At 26.3% G+C, this 22,868-nt stretch overlaps 1 protein-coding gene and 1 long non-coding RNA gene across 4 annotated transcripts; one reads left to right on the top strand and one right to left on the bottom strand.

The window, feature by feature from the left end:
* Positions 1–3,885: 3,885 nt before the first annotated feature.
* On the bottom strand, positions 3,886–22,123 carry LOC111033263. Of its 3 annotated transcripts, none has more exons than XM_022313930.1 (6): positions 21,996–22,123; positions 7,442–7,650; positions 7,200–7,381; positions 6,312–7,014; positions 5,179–5,426; positions 3,886–4,877 (listed from the first exon to the last, which is right to left on the bottom strand). In XM_022313930.1, the coding sequence occupies exons 1-6, from the start codon at positions 22,048–22,050 to the stop codon at positions 4,550–4,552; spliced, it is 1,725 nt and encodes a 574-aa protein (XP_022169622.1). In that variant the 5' UTR covers positions 22,051–22,123; the 3' UTR covers positions 3,886–4,549. The 3 variants fall into 3 exon arrangements, with proteins under 3 accessions (XP_022169622.1, XP_022169624.1, XP_022169623.1); XM_022313932.1 differs by lacking the exon at positions 21,996–22,123 and adding an exon at positions 16,214–16,228 and having other exon boundaries at positions 4,115–4,877; XM_022313931.1 differs by lacking the exon at positions 21,996–22,123 and adding an exon at positions 15,586–15,856 and having other exon boundaries at positions 4,115–4,877.
* On the top strand, positions 17,787–20,784 carry LOC111033267. Its single transcript, XR_002604389.1, has 3 exons — positions 17,787–18,134; positions 19,679–19,747; positions 20,318–20,784. It is a non-coding gene; the product is annotated as an uncharacterized LOC111033267 (long non-coding RNA).
* Positions 22,124–22,868: the final 745 nt, after the last annotated feature.

Genomic DNA, 22,868 nt, shown 5'->3' with positions numbered 1-22,868 from the left:
TATTTTTTATACTGTATAGTCGTTTTCGGTTGTTATATTAGTAAAAATGCGTTTATTAGATGTGTATCCAGTATTAGACACGGTTGCCCATGGTGTTGCGTATCTATTAGAGACGTTGGCTGTTGGTGAATATTTGTTTCACGTAATTCCCAACGAAGTAAGGTATTTTAACGCAAAGTGATTGAGCGATGTCAGAATCAGAAACAATAACGCATCGTTTGGTGTGCGGATTATTGAATATTGTGCAGTATTTGTTTAGAAAAACGTATGTTCAAATCAGAAATAATATATAGGTAGGTATATGATATTCAGTAAATAGTGATAGTATTGCCGGGTTGCATTAATAATCACCAAAAATTTAACGAATCAGTAGTCAGCTGACAATGATCCCTTATAAACCTGATTTTGTTGGCCCCTTGATAGGTTCGTTGCATTTTAGTAAACCATTAAATCAATAAATTGTTTATGCACCCCAGCTAAGCTTTTTAAATAAAGCCAATGTGTCCAAGAAATGAATTCGATCACGTTCGTGTTTTTTTCAAATGAATGTGAACGAATTTATTGAAAACACTAATGCGTTCGATTCATCGTTTATTTAATTTTTTTAAATTTTTTTTTATAATAGGAATTATAATGTTATAATAAATGTAGTAAATGGTAAATAAATTGAGCGTCTTAAAAATCGTTCAAATTCATTAAAATATAAACATCGTTCACGTTCAATTTGAAAAAAAAAACGAGTGATGTTCGCGAATCGTTCACTAAATATGAACGTGAACGTGTAACATGCGTTCATGACCGACGTTCTTTCCAAACACTGAATAAAGCCTAACCTATAATATTTTTTATAGGTATAAACTCACTAGTTATTAGACTCGTTTCATTTCGAAGATATAAACATAATAGGTGTATTTAATATTTTAAGTGTACTTCACCGTTATTTACGGTTTTTTATTTTTACTTATTTCTACACATACTTTTGTCTTGATGTACATTTTGTGATATATATGTCATACATACGTACAAAGACCGTGATTTATTTTCTTTTGAGTCGTAGTAAAATCTGTCACTGTGCAGTGTGCACTGTTCAGATAATCGTATTAACGACACGTGTAGAATTCACGACGCGTGTTTCTATAAGTGCTACCCGTCATCATCGCCAATAGCTACGATTTGTGGCTAGCTAATACGTCAGCAAATAAAGCCTTAGTTTTATCTGATAAGTAGGTATATCGGAGTATGCTCATGTCTCATAGTGCACATTTTCTGCAAGCGGATTAACACGTGACTGTTATTAGGCTCGGCGTAATTAATTCTAGATTGTTTCTATTGTGTGACTATAATAGTGACGTTCGAATTTATACACAATTCCTAACAAATGAAACAATTATTTATACATAAGAAAGATAAAAAACCTGCTAACAAAACGTTGCATCTATATACTATGAATTATGATATAGCTGATAGTTTAAACTGTGTTTTTAACAAGGTATATAACGAATATGATAATTTTTAATCAATTTCGCAAATTCAGATATGGATACCTAATGTACACACCTCGATAAAGCATAATTTATGACATTATTAAACAATTCCCAAATCATTAATGTAATTATAAAGATAAGGCATTTCTATTGATCATCATTATTAACTGATTCCATTTTTGAAATCTATACTTCTATGTCAGTTCAAATAATTTTAAAACTTTTATACCTACCATTACATTAATTTCATCTAATTTTACCCTCAGCAAGTCTTATTAGTATTATTTTATAAGCTTTTTCAATTTTAGGTTATAAACTAAATAATTAAATTAAAAAATATATCATCTGCTCAATTCCTATTTGAACAAAAGACTTTTGAACACCAATCAAAATATATATATATTCATTTTTAAATGCTTAGGATTTAGCATGATTCACATGCAACTTGATAATGTATACAATAGTGTATTAAGCTGACACTAATAAGCTTGTTATTTTTATGTATAGATTCTTACGAATTTATGATCTTACCATCTTCCATTTTTTTTTCTCGAAATAATCCATTATGTATATGATTTTAATATTATTATTATTTGTAAGCCTATTAAGTATTTGAAATAAAAATGAAAAATTGTTTGTATAGATTCTAATTATTATTGTATTATGATCAATTTCCTCCTGGCGCCTGATGTCCATTTCAATGGACATTTTGTGTTACTCCCTAAAGCGCCTGACCTGTTTATAACAACTGCAACCGTATGTGCCTAATGTCCATTTCAATGGACATTTATATTTACCTCCTAAGTGCCGGGCCATATTTTATTTTCAATTTGCTTGATATGATATTATAACCTCAAAATAGATATGATAAGGAACAATAATAAATAATATAAACATTTCTAACAAATGTCCATTTGAATGGACATCCGGCACATACGGTTGCAAATTTTAAAAACAGGTCAGGCGTTATCGGGGGTAGAAAGATTTGTCCATTTTAATGGACATTAGGTACTTATAAATACAAAACATAAAAACGATTCAGGCGCCAGGAGGTTATTGTCTCTATATGTTGATTAAAAACAAACCTTTTTACCTGAAAAATTAATAATGATGAAAAAAATTACCTGTACCTATTAATACTGTTTAAATAACTCAACTGTTTTATTTTCCGGTATTCGTACCTATTTTGTTAAGTTAATGTGTTAGTAATTTGAATAGAATTTTGGAGTAAATATCTGAAACTGCATTATATTTATTGATATTTTTTATTTAAATACAACTTGTGAAATATAGTGTATAAAAATTAATATATTCGTATAACTGCATTAGCGTATAATAACAATAACAAAATAAAAGTACATGCATTTACATAACAATTATTAAAATTATAACAATAATTATCTTATCTTAATTGTAAAAGAGGTTCAATATAGGTACAATAGTCAAACATATGTAATATACTATATACGCCGGTATGGAAATATGTGCACAAACCGATAATAAAATGTTATAGGTATATTTACATTATACATTTATAAACAATACATTATTAATATAATAATGAATAATAAAAGAATCTATATAATCTTTAAATTAATACATTTGATTGTATATAATAATATGAACTAAAATAAAATTATAAATATTTAATATTTGTTAAAGCACTTTAATAATTCCACACAAATAAATTACTAGGTAGGTACTTCTAAAATAATAAAATGCAAAAAAATTAAGTTTTCTGCAGTGGTAATTATAAAGTTACTTTTAACAAATAAAATAATGTAAACAAAGTAGTTTCTATTGACTAGGCTTTCAAATATTTTATAATGTGTGTTTGTTATTGAACCAGGACTACTTTGATTTTAATAATTTCATTAGTTATATTGTACTATTGTTTATCAATTGCCGATAAGCCTATTACATTACGTTTCCATAGTTAAACTTAACATTTATTCAAAAGACAATAAATTGTAGCTACATATTTTGTTAAAAGCAAATAAATAAATTAGAAGTGTTGATTACACAACAATTTTCACACGATTTGAATATAAATATAATTATACAACTCTATTGTAGGTACGTGCATAGCCATTCTAGACTTATTATATACTAGACTTACTTGATCATTATTTATAACTATAAATTATAAATCTATAACTAATATACAAAATAATTTAGTAACTTCTATAAACACGTACAAAAAGAAGTTTTACAAAACATCCTACTGATGCAAATCAACTATTTTTTTTTTTTGATCACAGATAAATAACAAATAAGTTCAAAACTCGTTTTCAGTCTCATTAATTTTTTGAAAATAATATTTAAATATAACAAAATTTTGCTTTATGTTGGTATTTAAGAATATTACATTTAACGAAGTTAATTAAAAATTACTAATTAGTCCCATAATCATATTTAGTTTTTAATTTGTGCTGATAGAATAATTTAGTTAATTTTTACTAAATTACGCTTTTTGAATTTAGTGATATTATGTATCTATTTGTCATCGGGATTTACAAAGCTTGGAATGTTTTAAAAAACTTACGTGATTTTATTTAAACCATTAAACATTTATAGATACAAATTTTGTTTATGCGGTAGACTTTTTAAAATTGAATACTATAAATTCAATAACATAATCTATTTATTTTAATATTTTAAATTTATAGTTTTAAAATATTTTGATATTTTATTTAAATCTTTATGTAGATATTTATGTTGATGGTAAATTGTAGTATAAGATATAAACTACCTATATAATTAATACAATTGACCGACGATTTACTGAGTGCTAATTTACATAGTACATATTATTATACTACTGATGTTAATAAATTGAGCTGTAGTACATAATATGAATGATACAGCATTATTTATTCATACATTTTATGAGATATTTAATACTTCAGGGATCCTCATTAATTCTTACATTTATATTTATAACAACTATTTGGTTCAACATTTAAAATCACAGAACGTTTTATTTGATATTTTTATGATTTAAATGCTTTATATTATAGATAATTATATCAAATCCACGTAAAAAGATAATTTAGATATAAATATCAATGAAAAGAAAATAAAACAAACAGAACAGGTGCTGCTATCAGACAAATGGCATATACTGCAGATCTGGGCTGGCACGTTGAAATTGCTATAAATTCATCTCCAGAATCACTATTAGGTCCAGGGTTTAACATTTCTAAGACTGTTGTTTGCTGTGACCAAAAATTTAAAGGTAATTGACATTCACCTGTTACATTTAAACAAGATGAAGTTGGTTTTGAGACATCGTATACGGTTTTATTGATGGCAAAATGTATACGTATAAAGTTATCTTGAATCTCGTTCTCGCTGTTGAATACGAAAAAATAATATCCATCATCAGGAACCCTAAAATGTAAAGAATAAAACATTGTTATGGTAAAATCTAAAAATTATACTTTCTACATCAATGTGTAAAATATTAATATCCTTTTTTTTGATAAATCCAAGTTTATATCCGTACTCGAGTTCTAATTGTACGTGATTATAAATTATTTTTAAAAACTCAAAATTCTAAGTAATAGTTGAATTTGTATTCTTAAAATAGTTATAAGGAACTATAGTATAAATTGTATAATACATATACTATATGCGGTAAAATAAAGTATTACTATATTAATTCAGTAATTACAAAAATTAATAAACATACTTATAAGTAACAGTGTTTGGATGGCTGGCTTCTTCATAATCAGGATTTTTGTTTGGAGGTAAACATTTATGGTGTGGAGCTAATGGTAAGCTTAATAAAAGCCCTTCGCATTCGAGGAGCATTTCTTCACTACTGGAAAATGATGACCAAAACTCGCTGTGACTACGGTCCTTATTCATAGCGTGGGTGTTGTTTTCAGTTACTTTTCCACGAACTTGAGCAATCCCATCTGGTGAAAGTGCATCGGCCTGAAATAGTCATATTTTTTATAACGTTAACTTATTTGTTATAATTATAAAAATATGAAACATGAATCATTGTAAGTTTTATTATTAAACGTAAAATGATACTGAACATATTAATTTATTTTTATTTTGTATGTAGTACTGATTCATACTATTTTATGTAAACATGCGATAAATATATTTATAAATTTGAATTACAATGTACGTATCACTAGCACAAATAATCATACAAAACAATACAACTTGATGAATAATAAATATTATTTATTACATATGTAATGTAAAAAAAATTTTTTAATAAGAGTTAAAATCCGAATGGGCTGATCACTGGTGTCTTTCTTAAAACAATAATAGTTATAATTATATTGTATAGGTACGTATATAAATAATGAATCTGAGTGGAGCTGTTTTCAAAAATGATTTAATAATTTAAAAGCGATTGTTTTTTCACGTTGTTTTCTAAAAATGAAGGTAATTTGAAAATTGACTTATTTTAAGTCTTGAAGTTGCTACATGAATGCTAATTAATTGTTTCACTAACATAACTCCTCGTGGTTCGCTTGACAAAATATGGCAATTTACACAGTCAAGTTACTGGTATTTGGATCTTTGGAATTTAGTTACATGCACAATTTTTGGTTACTTGCAAGATTTATTGAAAACTTGTAAAAGTGAGTAAATTTCATCAGTAACCTATAATTATGCTAATGTATTACATATTGGAACACATCGCAACTATGTATACATGTATATATATATATATATTTGTTTCTAAGATGCTATGTACTATGTACGATATTTATAGGATGCAAAAAGTTTAAGGGTTATAAATGATAATTTATATTTATTTATATAGTTATATAATACGTAATCGATAATATACTATACCTCTTCATTGGCTGCATCGTTTTGTTGGTCATGTTTAAATAAATCTTTGCTCAAGTTGTCCTGATCTTTTTCATTTACAGTAGACCGTTTAAATCTACTACGATAATGCCTCAATCTAGGACCCTGCCATGATGTATCATCGTCAGCCATTGCATTTTCAATGATTTGATAAAGCCTATTTGTGTCATTCATTGGCTCGTTAAGATCATTTTGAAGAACTTCTTTTAATTTACGTAAAAGTGTCGCACCGTCTTTTCCTTGATTTCCCAATTTTCTTAACGATTCTTCGATCAATTCTTTTGATTGAGGTATGTTATTGATTTCGTTAACGTTTGTGAATACTGGCTTGGATTTTACCGTTTGGACTACATAATCCTCATTTTCAATTTTTTCTTTCATTTCTTTTTGATATAAATCTTCAGCATAATCTAAATGATGATTGGCAGTTTTACTGGATCTCTTAAAATATGTGCGGTTTATATTACTATCATTTGGATGATGTGTAAGGTAGACCACGTCAGGTGCCATATCAGGCACTGTCATACCAGAAGTAAGTTTTCTCATAAAATTTGGAATATGTGTGTCATTGCCTTCTTCAGAAGATTCAATTTCATCAACCTCTTCACTAGAATTATCTCCAATATAAGCGCATTCTTTTAAATGTTTGTGTCCTTTAATAACTATTATACTAGCTCCAGGCCACCTGTCGAAATATAATAATGATATGTTTATGACTTAAATTGCAGATGTTTTTAGTCAAGCGAATTTTTTTTTTGGAACATTTTTTATTATGAAAAATAAAATTGTTTAAATATTATTATTATTATTATTATTATTATTATTATTATTATATTTGATTAAAGAAAAATATCGTGAAATATATTTCACCTTGAGCATGTAGACACTTTTACGATTGAATCTTTCAATAGATAAAATCCCCAATATTCTTTAATATCGTCTTCTAACGTAATATGCCTCTCCATTTCAACAAATTCCATTTTTGGTAACATCGACGGTATCTCTGGCATCAAATATGCATTAAAAGTGGCATTAGTATTCACTATATGGCGCTGAAAATAATTGTTATAGTTTAAAAAAAGTATTCTACACAAATTAAATTCAATACTTACTTGACACCAAAATGTCGACATTTTTTGGTCTAATATTCTCATATCAGTAATAGCTAAAGGATATTTATGATCAGAATAAACATGATAACGAATGTACAATGGAGCAATGACCAAAATACCAGGCACAAGTAAACTTAAAATACATAGCCTGGCAGCTTTTAATGGTCCTTGAAGGCTATTAGGGTTGTCCTTTTTATAATAAACACCACCTAAAAAATAACGTATTTATTTTAATTTTATTTCATCTAAATTATACAAATCAATTGAAGATATTGGAAAATTAATTTAAAATAAAGTTATTTATATTTTGAAAGAAAGTGAAAAATATGATTTTTGCTAGATGACCAAAAGTATAATCCAAACTATATATTTTATGATTCACGCGTTTGGGTTATCCGATGAAATTGTGTTCATAGCAGAAAAATAATAATAAATAATTGTCATCAAGGTCGTTATCAATATAATTCTTTTTAACCTTTGGAAGGACACAGCAATGAATTCAGTAGACTATACACAGTTGTTGTTAATCCTTTTGCGTGATTGGTATACTTAATTCAAAACTATTTAAATAGTTCTAAATTTACAATCAATTAAATTTGTTACTTTTTGTTTTTGTCTTTTTGATAATTCAATAAACACTATAAATAAATATAAGTTACGACACACAAAAGTTAATTAATTAGACCTATACAATTCTACATAATTTTTAGTACATTTAATACTGTGGATGAGATAATAGATATATGTTAGGTATACACTAATTTATATTTTATTGATGCTATATTATTGGTTAGTAGTATAGATACAAGTACTGAGGTACCTATAGGTGATAAGTTTATAACTCATAAGATCAGTTCGTTCTTCGTTATTTATTGTGACTAGGTATACCTAAAATTTATAATGCAGGATTAAATAATAATAATTAATTGTATGATAAAATATAACTTATATCGTACACTGCTAAATATGCTGTACTGCTGCATTTGGGTTAAATATAAATGTACGAATCAAAAGGTCGACGAACTTAAAATAAATATTAAACGTTTAAAATACAAATTATATGTATATATTTTATATACTGGGTGATTGTTCTGTGGAAGAACACTCATTATTTCAAAAACTATAAAAGCTTCAGAAAATATTTCTTTAGAATCATTAATTAGATACAAGATAGCATATTTTTGCAGACTATTTTTTGGAGTGCATAAAAATCGAATTTTTGATGAGTATATCCTATAGGGTAGTATATGGTAACCTAATCCATGAGGATATCTATGAGAAATTAATTATTACCTACCTATACTCTTTCGAAATTTGGTTTTTATTTACTTATTAGAATTCTTGAAATAATATTCTATTTCTATGACTAAAAAAGCATGTTAATGTCATTCAAAAAAGTATAAACTAAAAAAATAATAAAAAATCTTGTAGGTATTGTATGCTGTAACGGTTTAAAAATATGTAAAAAGCAAATTTCAAAAATTTATTTGTTTTCGAAATAATGGGTGTTCTTAGATAAAATATTCATCCTGTATACTATTATACTCGTTAGCTATGAGAAACTATTATCATCAATTACAAAAACATAAAACTCACGTCTGGGAACATTATACTCTGTGGTTCGTGGCGGTCTCCCGTTTTCCTAGTCAATAACTTTTATGTGGGTTATTTGACCATTTGGGACACCCCGGCTTACACCATATTTGCTATACACTTATACGGAGTGAAAATATTTTTCTAACCTTGAATTAAAACTCATTTTTACATACGTATTATAACCGAAGACGTATGTTTGTACTCATCTAAAAAATAAAAATATCTTAGCTATGCATTATACTATATTATTATGTTGTCTGTTTTTATTTTTATAACAGTTATGTACAGAGTGTTCTAATGAACAACCTTAATGGAAGTACTTCGTACCAACCCATAGTCTGTGAATAAAGATTTCTCATTTTTTTTAAGGTCCCATAAATGTATTTGAACGTTATTTCAAAGTGTTCATCACATTGTTTATTTATTTCTTAGTACCTTTACTGTTAAGCCAAAAATGTATCATACATTCATACCTAATGGATAGTGATAATATAATAACGACATTCGTTATTTGTCCATTATTTTATTCAATGTCTATTATTATAATTTGTTGGTATACTATAGCTTAAATGGAAACTATAAAACATTGCACTATTTTAAAATGAACATCAGTTATCAAGTTACGATATATTTATTATCAAAGTTTTTAAGGTCATCAAAGTTTTTAAAAATCAACATCAATATTTTATTCTACTTCACAATTCACATACATATTACAAATTGTGAATTCTTACAACTTTAGACTTGCTAAAAATTTTAATACGATCTTACTCATAGATGGAAGCTGATGCCTTGAGTCTAAAAATAATTTTTCGAATTATAATAGCGTCTAAGTACAAGCTATAAATAATAGCAGTAATATACATGTATATATGCCTACTAAAATATGCATAATTTCTGAATTTTAAAACTATTGTATTTTTTTAATAATATAGTAATTGTATAGCAATAATAATTATTTTGAATAACATCGAATAGACTGATTTAGAATACAAGAGTGTAACAGTTGTGGTATATAGTATGTATAAATATTTTGTATCAACTATTTGAATATTTTTCTGATATGCATGATCATGAAATCAGTTTTGTTGACCTAATTTCTTCACATTTATGATCATCATTAATAACATTTTTATGTTTATTACTTTTAATAATATATTCGACAACGATACATCCTACATACTATACATAGTTAACACAACAAACACCGATATATAATATACATGACATGATTATAAATGAGCTTATAATGTGAAGAATTCGATTTCTGTGGCTCGTGTTGATCGCGTTCACTGGTTTCTACGAAATTGTCTACTAACGAGTAACGAACAGACGACGTTTAACGTCAGACAAGAATGATTGAACTCAGAAATTGCTCACGATCTCAATCCGATTAAAAAAAGGCAATGGCCCCATGGCAGTGGGTTTTTGAGCATTATATCATATTATATTCATATAATGTATAGATACTGACATAATATAATATACTGTTATCGTAATTCTAACGATTTGTCTGAGTGGTCGTCTGAGTGGCATGATTATATGGGACTCCTCAACTAATATGAGTTTGAGCACAGCGGGGTGCAGATGATCGGGAAGATGACGAAAAAGAAATGATAAAATAAAAAATAACAGGCCTGTTATTCAAATGACGGAGGTACGAATGAATAGTTGATAAATCGGTTAATCCTGTGCAGTTTTATAATGGCGAGTGCTTTGAATTCGCATTCGTATTTCGCCATCGGCATAGAGAATAATAATAATTATTATAATAGTAATGTTTATCATGGTAATTAATATTATAAGACCCTGTCCCGTATATAATATGTATAACGACGTAACGTTGTATAGTTTTATTTCCTTGTAATTGGCGTTTGATGTATATTACATATATATATATACCTACTGATTACCAAGTTTAAATTATGGTTGTTATTTGTTTGCATATATTCTTAAATATTTTTGATACGAGTATGATGATCTCTTGACTTTATGCGGTTGGTCATAATAAAAAAAAAGTCAAGTTGAGCAAATAAAATTGTAAATTGGTACTGATAGCGCAAACGTATTTACAGCGCAAATGTCTTTAAATCTTATGATATTATATTGAAAGTGTCAGTTTTAATATTGATGAGTTTAGTATACATTTTAATATGAATATTCAATACTGTAGGCTGTAAAGATATGGTAGGTACCTATTAATTTATAATATGATTACTACTCGTTAAGGTGCTTATTATTTTATCACACATATTTAAAATATAAATATCTGCAAATAAAAAAAATTATTAATTGTATAAAATAATATACTAAATGGGTTTTAGTTTTCAAATATTCTAAGACGTCAGAAGACAAGGAGAAAGTTTATATTGTATTATATTATTTCTAAATTGTTGTTTTATATGGTTGAAATGTACGTAATAATAGCTATTATACGTTTCACCTATGGGTAGGTACATCTAAGTATTGAGATAAATAAGCAAATAGTCAGTACAGAAAAAAACAAGATATAATTATAAAAATAATAATATTCTAAATAGCTAAAATTGTTATGAAAATTATTTAATATATAGAAGTGCCATATAACAACTACGTATCTACGTAGAATCATGAAAAATAAAATTTATTTACCAGAAAATCAACAACCAAGTCTGCAAACAATAGCAAGTATATTAGATAAATTTCTAATCTTTTATAGAAAGAATGTAAAAAATACAAATTCAAACAAACAAAATAACATGTATCTATATTACTTACGGTAGAGTAGTTCTTATACTCTTGTTAATACTCTTGTATTGCCCAACTAATTTGTAAACTATTCATATTTTATATTATGAACGGAGTAATTGGACCTATTTTGTTTTTAATCTTTTAGTCTGTCATCACATTTTGGACCAGTAAAAATGATTCAATCTTTGACTATGAAGAAATCAAGTTTTTGATAGCAAGTTGGAACTATACAGTTAGAACTTTCGGGGGTAAAAAGTAATATAATCGAGAAAAACTAGAATATTTATTTATTCACTCCATAGTTTTTGAAAAATTCAAACATTGAACATTTGAACTTATAATTATTTTAAGTTAATACCAATAATATAGGAGAAAGCAATATGATATAATATTAGAGATGTCAAAGGTAGACTTCACGCCAAATTCAAATCTGTTTTTAGAATTCTTATGACTTACTAATGGGTGGGTCAAGTTGGAAATAAAATATACCGCGTTTCTAAATTATTCCTATGTTGCACATGTGTTGAACTAAACATCCGTACTTCCCACTTCCCACCTCTTTAATTAATAAGTTAGGTTATAGTGACCTACTCAATGACGAAATACTTACACACGAATCCTACACTTGCTCTGAAGTAGCTCTGACTTCCCCGATTTTTTAGTCATATATGGCATGTTTCTACATAAACGAGATCACAGAGATTCGTTATGAATTATTGAACAGTATAACATGATAACACGAAGAAAACAATATTTTGAGTGATTCTTATAGGTGAAAGGTAGTTTTTTAAAATTAAAAAAACCACGAATGTTTTAGACATATTTATTCAATCTTAAATTGAGATACCGTACACCAATACGATCTTGTTTAGAAAGAAAGTTACTAATTTATACTAAATTTAATTGGAAGTCACATTTACAATAATTTTATTAAGTACATGATTTTAAGATTGAGCTCTAAAAGTGTGTGTCGCATTTTTATGACTTCAACATATTTCACGTAATCTACCTATGTTCATAATATACATATTAGAACATTTTGTGTGATAAATAAATACTTTGAATATTAATTTTTTTAATAATTACTAACAAAAAATTAGAATAATAATTGTTACCTATTGAGATATTAAAACATCGCAGTCATAATTGTCGTTAATTTACCTAGCAGTAATATAACCGCTAACGTTTCAACAATAATTCCCACAGAATGTTTTTGTTTCTATTCACATAATAACATACTGTTTTATTCTGATAAAGAAATGATGTGTGTCTTACTGTCTCTCTCTCGAGGTCGATTTAAGCTAGATCACAGTTATGTGTAAAAACATTTTATATGCATTTCAGCGCTTATGATATGTTTACTACTTTTTAGTTATCACAGTTTATCCGATAAGTACTCTTAATTAACATAATCTTTATGCTGTAATTACTTCGATTTATTATTCTGACAATCGCGAAAACGAAATGATGGAATGTAAATTCATAATAATTACTATATTACAATGTAAAATAATTGCTCATATAGTCAACTATAGAAATTATAATAATTTTTTACTGTTCCGAAAAATGATTACAATACTTCCAATACAAATAATTACAAATATTTATATCTTCTACACTAATTATTATAAAATATTTATAATTACCTAATAGATATAATTATAATGTATATTAATTCAATAAAATTACATAACATTATATAGTTACCTATATAATACCTATATAATAGTTACAAGAAATATGTGATTAAATTTGATTATAAACATAATATAGATTAAAATATTTAGTTTATTTTTCTACTTGCATTTATTTTAATCTTTAAATGTTATATAGGTAATCAACTGTTTTTTAATCAAATTATACCACAATTTTTAATTATTATTTTTAATTCTGGTTTTTTTAGTATATTTATAATAAGCACACTTTATGCAGTACCTATATTTTTAAAATTGTATTTATTAATAATATTAAAGAATTAATACTAATAACAAGTTATTAAGTAGGCACCTAATATATTTTAATTATAATATTAGGTATAACATAATTTACTAAATGTTATATTCTTTATATACCTTTACATATTAGAAGGAGCATACTATATTATATTATGACTTAATATTACATGTTTAGTAAATTATAGTTAAAAGTTTCTTGCAATGAGCATTATTCAAACAAAAATGGTTAGGAAAAATACCAGATGCTTAAGTAACATTTATATTCATTTAAGAACAAATATTATGAATTCTAGAAATTGAGCACTGAATTATACTGATCATATTGGCTTTAGTCCAAATATACGTTTAGAACAAAACAAAAAATATGTATGCAGCTTAGCACACCAAATAAAAAATTATGAATTCAGTCAAGAAAAACAACAAAAAACACTTATTTGTTGTGTATGCCCATAGCGGCATAGCATATATATTATACATATGTATACATACTATATAGTAATATCGTATATTATTTAAAATATATAAAAATATATGACAGTATTCAAATTAAATATAAAATACAAATAGTTAATGAGTAATGACTAATAACTAATAACTAGTAATTTATCGCAAGGTTTGAAACTCGAAAGAAATCTATAAGTAATAGAAAATGTTTTGAAAAAATTAGTTCTAGATCGGAACCCATATGGCTATATTACCTATTTATATTTTATTACAAGCTATTATTTTAAATCGTAATTACAAGTTGAAACTGAATACCTAATACTTGAGACCTATTCATGTTGCGTTATGACGATGTAACTGGTAGAAGTTATTATTATTCATGTATTTTAGTTACTGAAATAATTTATAATAATACAATTTACTATTTTATTCGATAATTTTTAAATTGAAATTATTAGATAACTGAGAACAATAATATATGATATACATCTTTTCAAAAGCCCATTAGACTTATTTAACTTTAATTTAACTTTTTTTAATCTCTAAATTAAGCAATGTGACTTAAAATAATTAATAAAAAAAAAAAATTAAAAAGCTACCTATCAACATTTAATATAATAACAAAAATATGTCATTTCGTTATTTATTTGATACATGTATATAATAATAAATGTGAGTTTAATTTTATATTCATAAAACCAAAACATATACTGCCATAGTGCTATATAGACATATAGTTTTATTTATTACATTTTAAATGCATGCATGTGTTTTTAAAACATAAAAAAATGTACAACCTAAATAAGATACTCGAGTATACCTACTTAAACCATAGTTTATGTATTTAATATACATGGTTCTGTTAGTTGGTAACTAATTACTATAAATGCCGTAAGTATTGTCTTATAACTTGTATATTTATTTCAATACATTTAATTAAAAATTGTAATTGTTTTGTATGAGCTTTATGCTTATGGAATATGATAATGTCCGTGTATAGGAACATAGGAACATAGGAATAAAATAAATATATATAAGTTTCAAAATATACGGCGTCCATTTTCACAAAATCTTAATCCTAGTTATCTATTGGTATTTCAATATTGTTCATTGGTGTATCATTTATTGGTAATCCTTTTTATTGTACAAATCTTAAGTTATAAAACGTGTTAGGGTATACTCAATTTAATTTTTAGTGTAAAAAAATTAAATAAGGTGTTACAAACTTATTCTATCGTTTATTTTCGACGTGTAATGAATTAGCAAATGGCTTACTTATATACATATAATACACACAAAAGTACGCAAAAATTAATAAAAAAAGTTGTTGTTTTATTTAAAAAAAAATCATGCACTTTAATATGTTATACAATATAGTATCTACCTATAGTTAAATTTAAAATGTACAAATGTGTTTACCTTTTCTTTTTTTGCATAAAATCATTATGAAAATCACTCCTGTGTAAATGTGTAATAAATATTTTTCTTAGAACAACACTATTGATGCCTATTAATTCTAATGCCACTCAAAGTAATTTATAGCACTTATTTCATAAAGTACACACTTTAAAAACTTAACAATAATTTTTAAACTTCAAAATGTTGTAACATTATAATCGTAATCTTTACGTACTGAAAACAGCGGGAATACTAATGTACCTAGTCGTACTGTTATTCAACAATCGCACTTCCGAATTTTATTAAATCTATTGCGTTTTATAATAAAATAGATACGCACTCTGTTGGTGAACGTTGTTAATTTATTCATTCGTGTATTGTAACCCGTACTACTAAAAAAATACTATGAATATGAGTAATGTTAAATTAGAAGTACATTTGATAATTTATGAATACAATGATATCTGTAGTTTATAATACTCGTATTTTTGAGTACTTACCCATTGGCCGTTATAGATATATTATGAGGTTATTATTACTATTGAGGATTTTTAAATAATTGTATAATAAACATAATCATATAATACTGCGGTAAACATATCTGTATAGAATATAGATGCTAGAGAATTAAAGATTTACCATAAAATACCTTCTTATCTCATTCCTGCACGTGATATTGACCAAACTAAATATGTACTTCATTATTATTTAGTAACAAATGTTCGGGGACTCTGCAGACTCTTTTTTCCTTAAAGAAAAAAATAATTAATCTTGAACTTTAATATTTACGAGTACATGATATACGGGATGATTCGCCATCATATCAAGCACTCACGCCCCCATTTTAACAACCTATTAATCTAAAAAATACGTATTACGTAGGTTTAAACAAATTTTTTTTATCGCCATTTAAAATTCAATATTTTACGAAATGGAATCTTAAAAAGCGATACCTAGTAAAAAAATATCGTTTTTAGTTATTTTTTCATAAATTGTAATTAAAAAAATATTATTCGTAGAGACTTAAAACTTTTCGTCGATACTTAATACTTATATTATATAATATATACCATACAAAATTTAAATTTTCTAAATATTTAGATTAATTTTAAACTATCCACACCATGATTCTATACATTTCTTATACATTTCTACGAAATTAGTTGATAACAAAAATGTATATTATGTCATATTATGATCATATAATATAATACCATATTTTTGCCAAAAATTAGTTTAATCGACCGCATAGTTACTAATAGAAAATCAAATTAAATTATCAATATTAATATTAATAATCATAAAATATTCTTAGATATAGAAAGCTTTTTCAGAATCATTTTTCTTAAGAAATGATTTTTTATTAAATAATGAAATCAAATTGAAAACATATGGCATACATTATATAGTGCGATCTACTCAATACGATACATTTAAACTGAATGATTTAAGGCATTACTATACAGCACAGAGACTTTATGGTTTTTTTTTTAAATTGTTTTATTAAGTTTAAATTTTTTTTTAATATTTGCCTTTATTTTGAAGAGTTACAAATTACAATTATTTATTTTGTACAATAAGTAATGTAATTCCGTTTTTTTGGAAAAACATTTTGATCCGTAGTATAATAATTTTTTTAGTTATTTTATGTAATATATGAGCGGGGTATATGTGAAGTTCGATATTATAGTCTCCACTTATAATTACTATATAAATTGGCTATCTATAAGTTCAAGTAGAATATTTATCAGGCGTTTTTTATACATGCATAAATCAATTATTTTATGATATTGGTGACAGTATATAAAAAAAAAAACATTAAAATCCTGCATTGGGAGGAGTAATGAAGGGTAGGTACCTAATCTATTTATAGATAAGAATTTTTCACTCCTCTCCAATCCTCTATAAAAACTTTCAATTGTATTATATATAGCTAGTATTAATAAACCATTTGACGATATTAGATTTATGTCCATACTAAATAGACATTTTCAGATAAATATACAAGTGTTTTATGTAGTTAGTTGTATCAGTTTAAATTGCAATCATTTATCATTTTTTTTATATTATTTATATACTTAAAAAATGTATAATTTTTTAATTTATTACTTGAAATATTTGTATAGTGTTAAATTAATTTTTATTCTATTATACCTATACCTAATTAAAATCTTAAAAATCTTTACTTACATTATTTGTTATCCACATTTAAAATTGTAATTCTGTTTAATTTTACTATTACATGTTTAGCCATTTATTTTTACAGAATTTAAATATTTTGTGTACATTTTAATCCAGAACCGGAATGGTTCGTAGTCATATAGCTACCGTGTCAGAGGACAGCAATACAACATCTTAATTAATAACATATATATTTGAAATACCTGTATTTTTAGTTACATATAATACAATATTAAATTATTTACAGCAGCAGACATGAATGCATCATAATTCAATCTATGGAGACGAGTATAGTGGGATAGTGGGGATAAATATCAGCGGACAGCCCAAGCTGGATACTTCGAGTTTCCTTTCGCCACTCGTCAAATTCAGTATAAACATAGAAAATGGTATAATAATTTAATCATAGAGCGGCTTATACTAAGGTATTTTATTAGCTAAAGCTCAGCCATCAGTAAAACAACTACTAAGTTCAAACGTACAACTTTTAGTAGATACTAGATACATTTAGTACCTAAATAGGTTTATATTATCTGGGGCTCACGAATGTATGAAAATTGAAAATTTACATAATGAATATTAGACATACCTTTAAATTTGGCAATGCATCAATTTTCTCTAATATTCATTTATTTGTTTTTATAAATGTATTTACAAAATTTACGCCGAGAGGTATTACAATATAATATTAACAATAAACCAGAGTTAGATGCTTAATATACAAAAAATTTAGATATTATAAAAGGTGCAGGGACGTGTTTTCAAGGGGACTGATGAAGGTGTCATATTCCATGTTGGCTTATTTTTGCAATATAAAATATTTGGGAAAACAATGAATGTATATGTAACGCGGTCTGAGAATAGTCAAATTCATACCCCCCCCCCCTTCCAAAAAAAGTTGATCATTCCAATGGAAAGCTGAGTTGGTGCTATTGGAGTGATCGGAGCATGTAGTGGATAAGTTTGTTATAGCCATATAAAATTGAGTGTGTATGTATGCAGAATTACCCTTGATTGAGGATGTTATAAGAAGGTACTCTGAAGGAGATACCTGAAAGGATGTCGGGTGCGTCTAAATAAACCATTAAGTAAAGCCATGATAAAATTCTGTCAATATTAAAATAATAACAACGACAAATCTTTGATTGCCTATCAATAGTACATAATAATATAATAAAAATATATGTAAATGAATTATTCTGAAAGTAAAATGTAATTTGTTGTTCGTTGTAATACAGAATCAACATACCTATGGGGGCCGTGGCGCGCGGATTAACGTCCTCTTCTTTTCTAATATTTAAGACATTTATGAAGTGTCCGGTTCTCCTACCCTTCCGCCAAACACATACAATAAATGCGAATAATTTTTGAACATCGTGGATCACTAATCGGGGAAAAATCCGTCATCATATTCGAGGACAGAGGACTCTACCCCATCACTCTTTGATTTTTTTGCCCTGCTCAAAATATAAAATCTGTTATATTGAACCTAAATAGGTAATTTATTAGGTTATTAATTGTACAAATTATAGGCGTATGGGTCATATACTGTATAGTTATTGTGTGTATCTAATGTTTTTATTAGTTAATTTATAGTTCCTCTTAAAATATATATTATATTTTATATTTTTCTGTTGGCTTTGGTAAAAATTTGAGATTATTTTATGTAATTCGACGTAAGGTCAGTTACAAAAAACTATATTAACCTACCTATAGTCGATACCTATTTAATATTTCTTATATTTAAAAAGAAATGATTAAGCATTTAGTTTTTATTTTTGCATACTCGGACTGTTCGACATAAATTAGATAAAAATCTATAAAATAATATAAATTTATTTTAAATTTCATTTTTATTTTTATTTTTTTTTGATAAAAAAATAATGCGATTATTGATGCAATGTTCTATGTTTTTTTTTTGTTTATATTATAGACTATAGTATATAATTATATGAAAAATACTATCAACTAAACGTCCATACGTCCATACGTCTATATCAAGGTAACTATTCCAATAACAGATTATTTTAATCTACTTACACTGCTAATATTTAAATGTAATAATTTAATATGAAAAAATATTTATTTTTAACTTGATTAATTAGTTAACATTAGTAAAATGTTTGTATTAAATAATTGTAATAATGTAATAGATTTAAGCTGCCTAGAAACAATAACGTTCAGACGTGGTGAAAACTGCAAAAACTTTGTCATAAAAAAAAAAAAAAAATAGGTACTCTTAAATTTTTCATTTTATTTCTGTTTTTCTTCATTTAAACTTTAGTTTACCTTTCTATCTACCTATACTTATTATTATTTATTAATACATAACTACATAAGCGTATATTATGGGAGGTACCTATATTATATATTTCAATTATACATTAATAGCCATCACATTAATTTTACATGTCCTATAAAGTTATATCATGTATAATATGGTATATCTGTTTATATTATAATCCGGTAGTGCGCTTAGCCCCATAGTCTCGTAAATCTCAAAACAATAATATTAAATGGAAATTTCAAAATAGTATTATATAGAATTATTATAATTTTTTTTTTTTTCAAGAAAGCAAGAAAGAATATAATTGATTCAACTGTCCTCTATTGTCAACACTCAACTAGTATACGAGGTGCGTATTATCTGGTAACTCTTGTCCAAAGTCCACTGCCCATATAGGACCCTACCTATCGTGGCTATCACGATTTACGATGTTGTTGCAACTTGTAACAACAAGTTAAATGAACAAAAGTGTAAATCTGATTTATTTATTTATTGTCAAAATAGAAAAAATATCCTATAGGTATAGCCGTATAGGTTAATGAAAAGTTATGCGTACCTACAGACTAGAGCCTACAATGTACTTATACATTGTACATTGTGCATAACTAGTAATTATATAAACTTCTATTTTATGATGACATTCATATTACTTTAATAATATTTATAAATAAATATTTTTTTAAAACAGCAGTGCCTACCTACATTTAATTGTTGTCATACTAAACCTTAAATATATTTATTTCAATCAATAATCATTTATTTTATGAACTATAAGACAACCATTTTATGTATACCCATTAAATTGTATAACACATTTTTTTCAGGTATTAATATATTATTATTTTAGTTGTTTTTACTATAATTGAAAAACTTAAAAAATTGCCAAAGCATTTTTTAATTACTTTTTTTAGATTTTCTTCTGATACTTCAAAAATAGAAATGGTAAATGGAGTTATATAATAGTAGGTACTGGGTAGATATATATATGAGAGTTAAGAAACTTATATAAGTTTATAACTATAATATCAGTTTTTTATTTATAAACTTAAAATTGTTTAGGTTATAACTTACAAGTCATTCATACAATATAAATTCCATAGGTACAATTGTTGTTTTAAAATGCATTGGTTGTTATAAATTATAAATAATGTACTGAAAAACTTTAAGAAATATTTTACTAAATGTAGCGACTAACGACTACCTTCCCTATATACGATATATACCTATCAAATAATTTAAATAAAAACATTTGTTTAAGTAACAATACAACGCTTCAAGAATCTCAATCAAACCTATAGTGTCCACCCACATTAATAAAAATATAGTACAATATACTCTTTATAGCTCATTGTTCATCCAATATATATTGAAAATAAAACAAATTATTTTATTCAAGATCTACAAATATCATCTCATACGCACGCAAATAATTGTAAGTACTACTACAATTTACAGTATATAATATGTTTAGTATATATTACTTACTATACCTACGTATTTTCGTAGGGCGTTGTATTTTCCATTTATTATTTTTCCTAAATCCTAATCAATGAATGGATATCAACCTATTTGTATATTATTCATGACTTCTTTAAACTGCCCACTTGGGTTACGTAGGTACACATAAAGGTAGGTTAAAACTAAAAAAAAATTTGAGGTCCATAGTTAAGTTTTTCATAGATTTTAATATTGCATAACCATATATAGGTAATAATAAATATTCATTATATTTGGGTTCTTTATTTCTTATAGGTAGGTACTTGCAATAAATATTGATATTTTTCAACTAAAATCAATCGCGTAAAATACTTAACCGGCTACCTATACTTAAAGCGTATAATTACGTTCATGGGGAATTTTATAGCGGCCAGCGCATATACTTATATTAGTATAGTACTTACCGTGGCTATGTTTTTATTAGTTTCAAAATAAATTTTTATTTAGGTAGGTAGGTGGTACTCACTAATGAAAGAATCTTCGGAACAAACCGTAAATTGACTATCCGACCAACGAGCCATGGTTAACGATTCTTAAATTGAACTAAGTCGTAAATAGCCGCCTTGGCGTTCATCATAAACTAGGTACTCGTTAATCTTATTGTATTTTATAGCTGTTTTCTGTTTGTTTAAACAACGCAATAAGTGTAGATATTAAAACCATATCTGTGTATTTATTGGATTATATTTTAAGTGTACCTAACATTACCTACATGTAATTATAATTTAAACATGTATACAAGGTGCAAACTACAAATAATAGCAATACGGACGTATACAGTGTATACATATAAATATTATTATTCATAATTTTACTTTTTACGATGTAGGTACTGCTAAACGCCGAAAATGCAAGTTGCTACCGCTGTAAAAGATGGGAAAATTTAAATTGCTTAAAGCGTAGTCGTCGTGTATTATTTATTGTGGCATCCTGCACGATGCTCTATCTGCAAAGTGCGAACCCTTGTCCAACTTGATAACAATTTCCTGGCTTTCCTGCAATCGACTCGGATTCGCGCCTCCGTCAAATTGTCTGTGCAATTCTGGCTTTGAACCGACTTAAAAATCTTCTCATCTTTCATAGAGTTGACGGTCTTTTCGATAAACCGTAATACCAGTACATACCGGAAAAACGTAGTACGGTAGTATCTACCGTTTGGTGTGACTGTTTTTTGGTGTACGGGTAATGGATGTTATGTTATTGCTGAATATATATTATATAAAATCAATTTTTAAAAAAAAATCTGAAGTGGGGAAGGTACTCCTTCATCTTTCTTGTCATATTACAGAAGAAAAGATCCTTAATTTTCATCGCCTTAATAATATGATTTAGAAAAAAA

Source organism: Myzus persicae, unplaced genomic scaffold (assembly GCF_001856785.1).
Source record: "Myzus persicae strain clone G006 unplaced genomic scaffold, MPER_G0061.0, whole genome shotgun sequence".
NCBI lineage: Eukaryota > Metazoa > Arthropoda > Insecta > Hemiptera > Aphididae > Myzus > Myzus persicae.
Note: the sequence above shows the minus strand (reverse complement) of the source record. Positions and strands in the feature narration are given on the sequence as shown.

Bases quoted from the DNA above. Each gene is read 5' to 3' on its own strand.
- LOC111033263 (XM_022313930.1), bottom strand. From the start codon at position 22,050: ATGGCTCGTTGGTCGGATAGTCAATTTACGGTTTGTTCCGAAGATTCT. The intron at 7,382-7,441 runs GTAAGTATTGAA...AATTATTTTCAG, and splicing joins TGTCGACATTTTGGTGTCAA to CGCCATATAGTGAATACTAA. The intron at 7,015-7,199 runs GTGAAATATATT...ATATTTCGACAG, and splicing joins AAAGTGTCTACATGCTCAAG to GTGGCCTGGAGCTAGTATAA.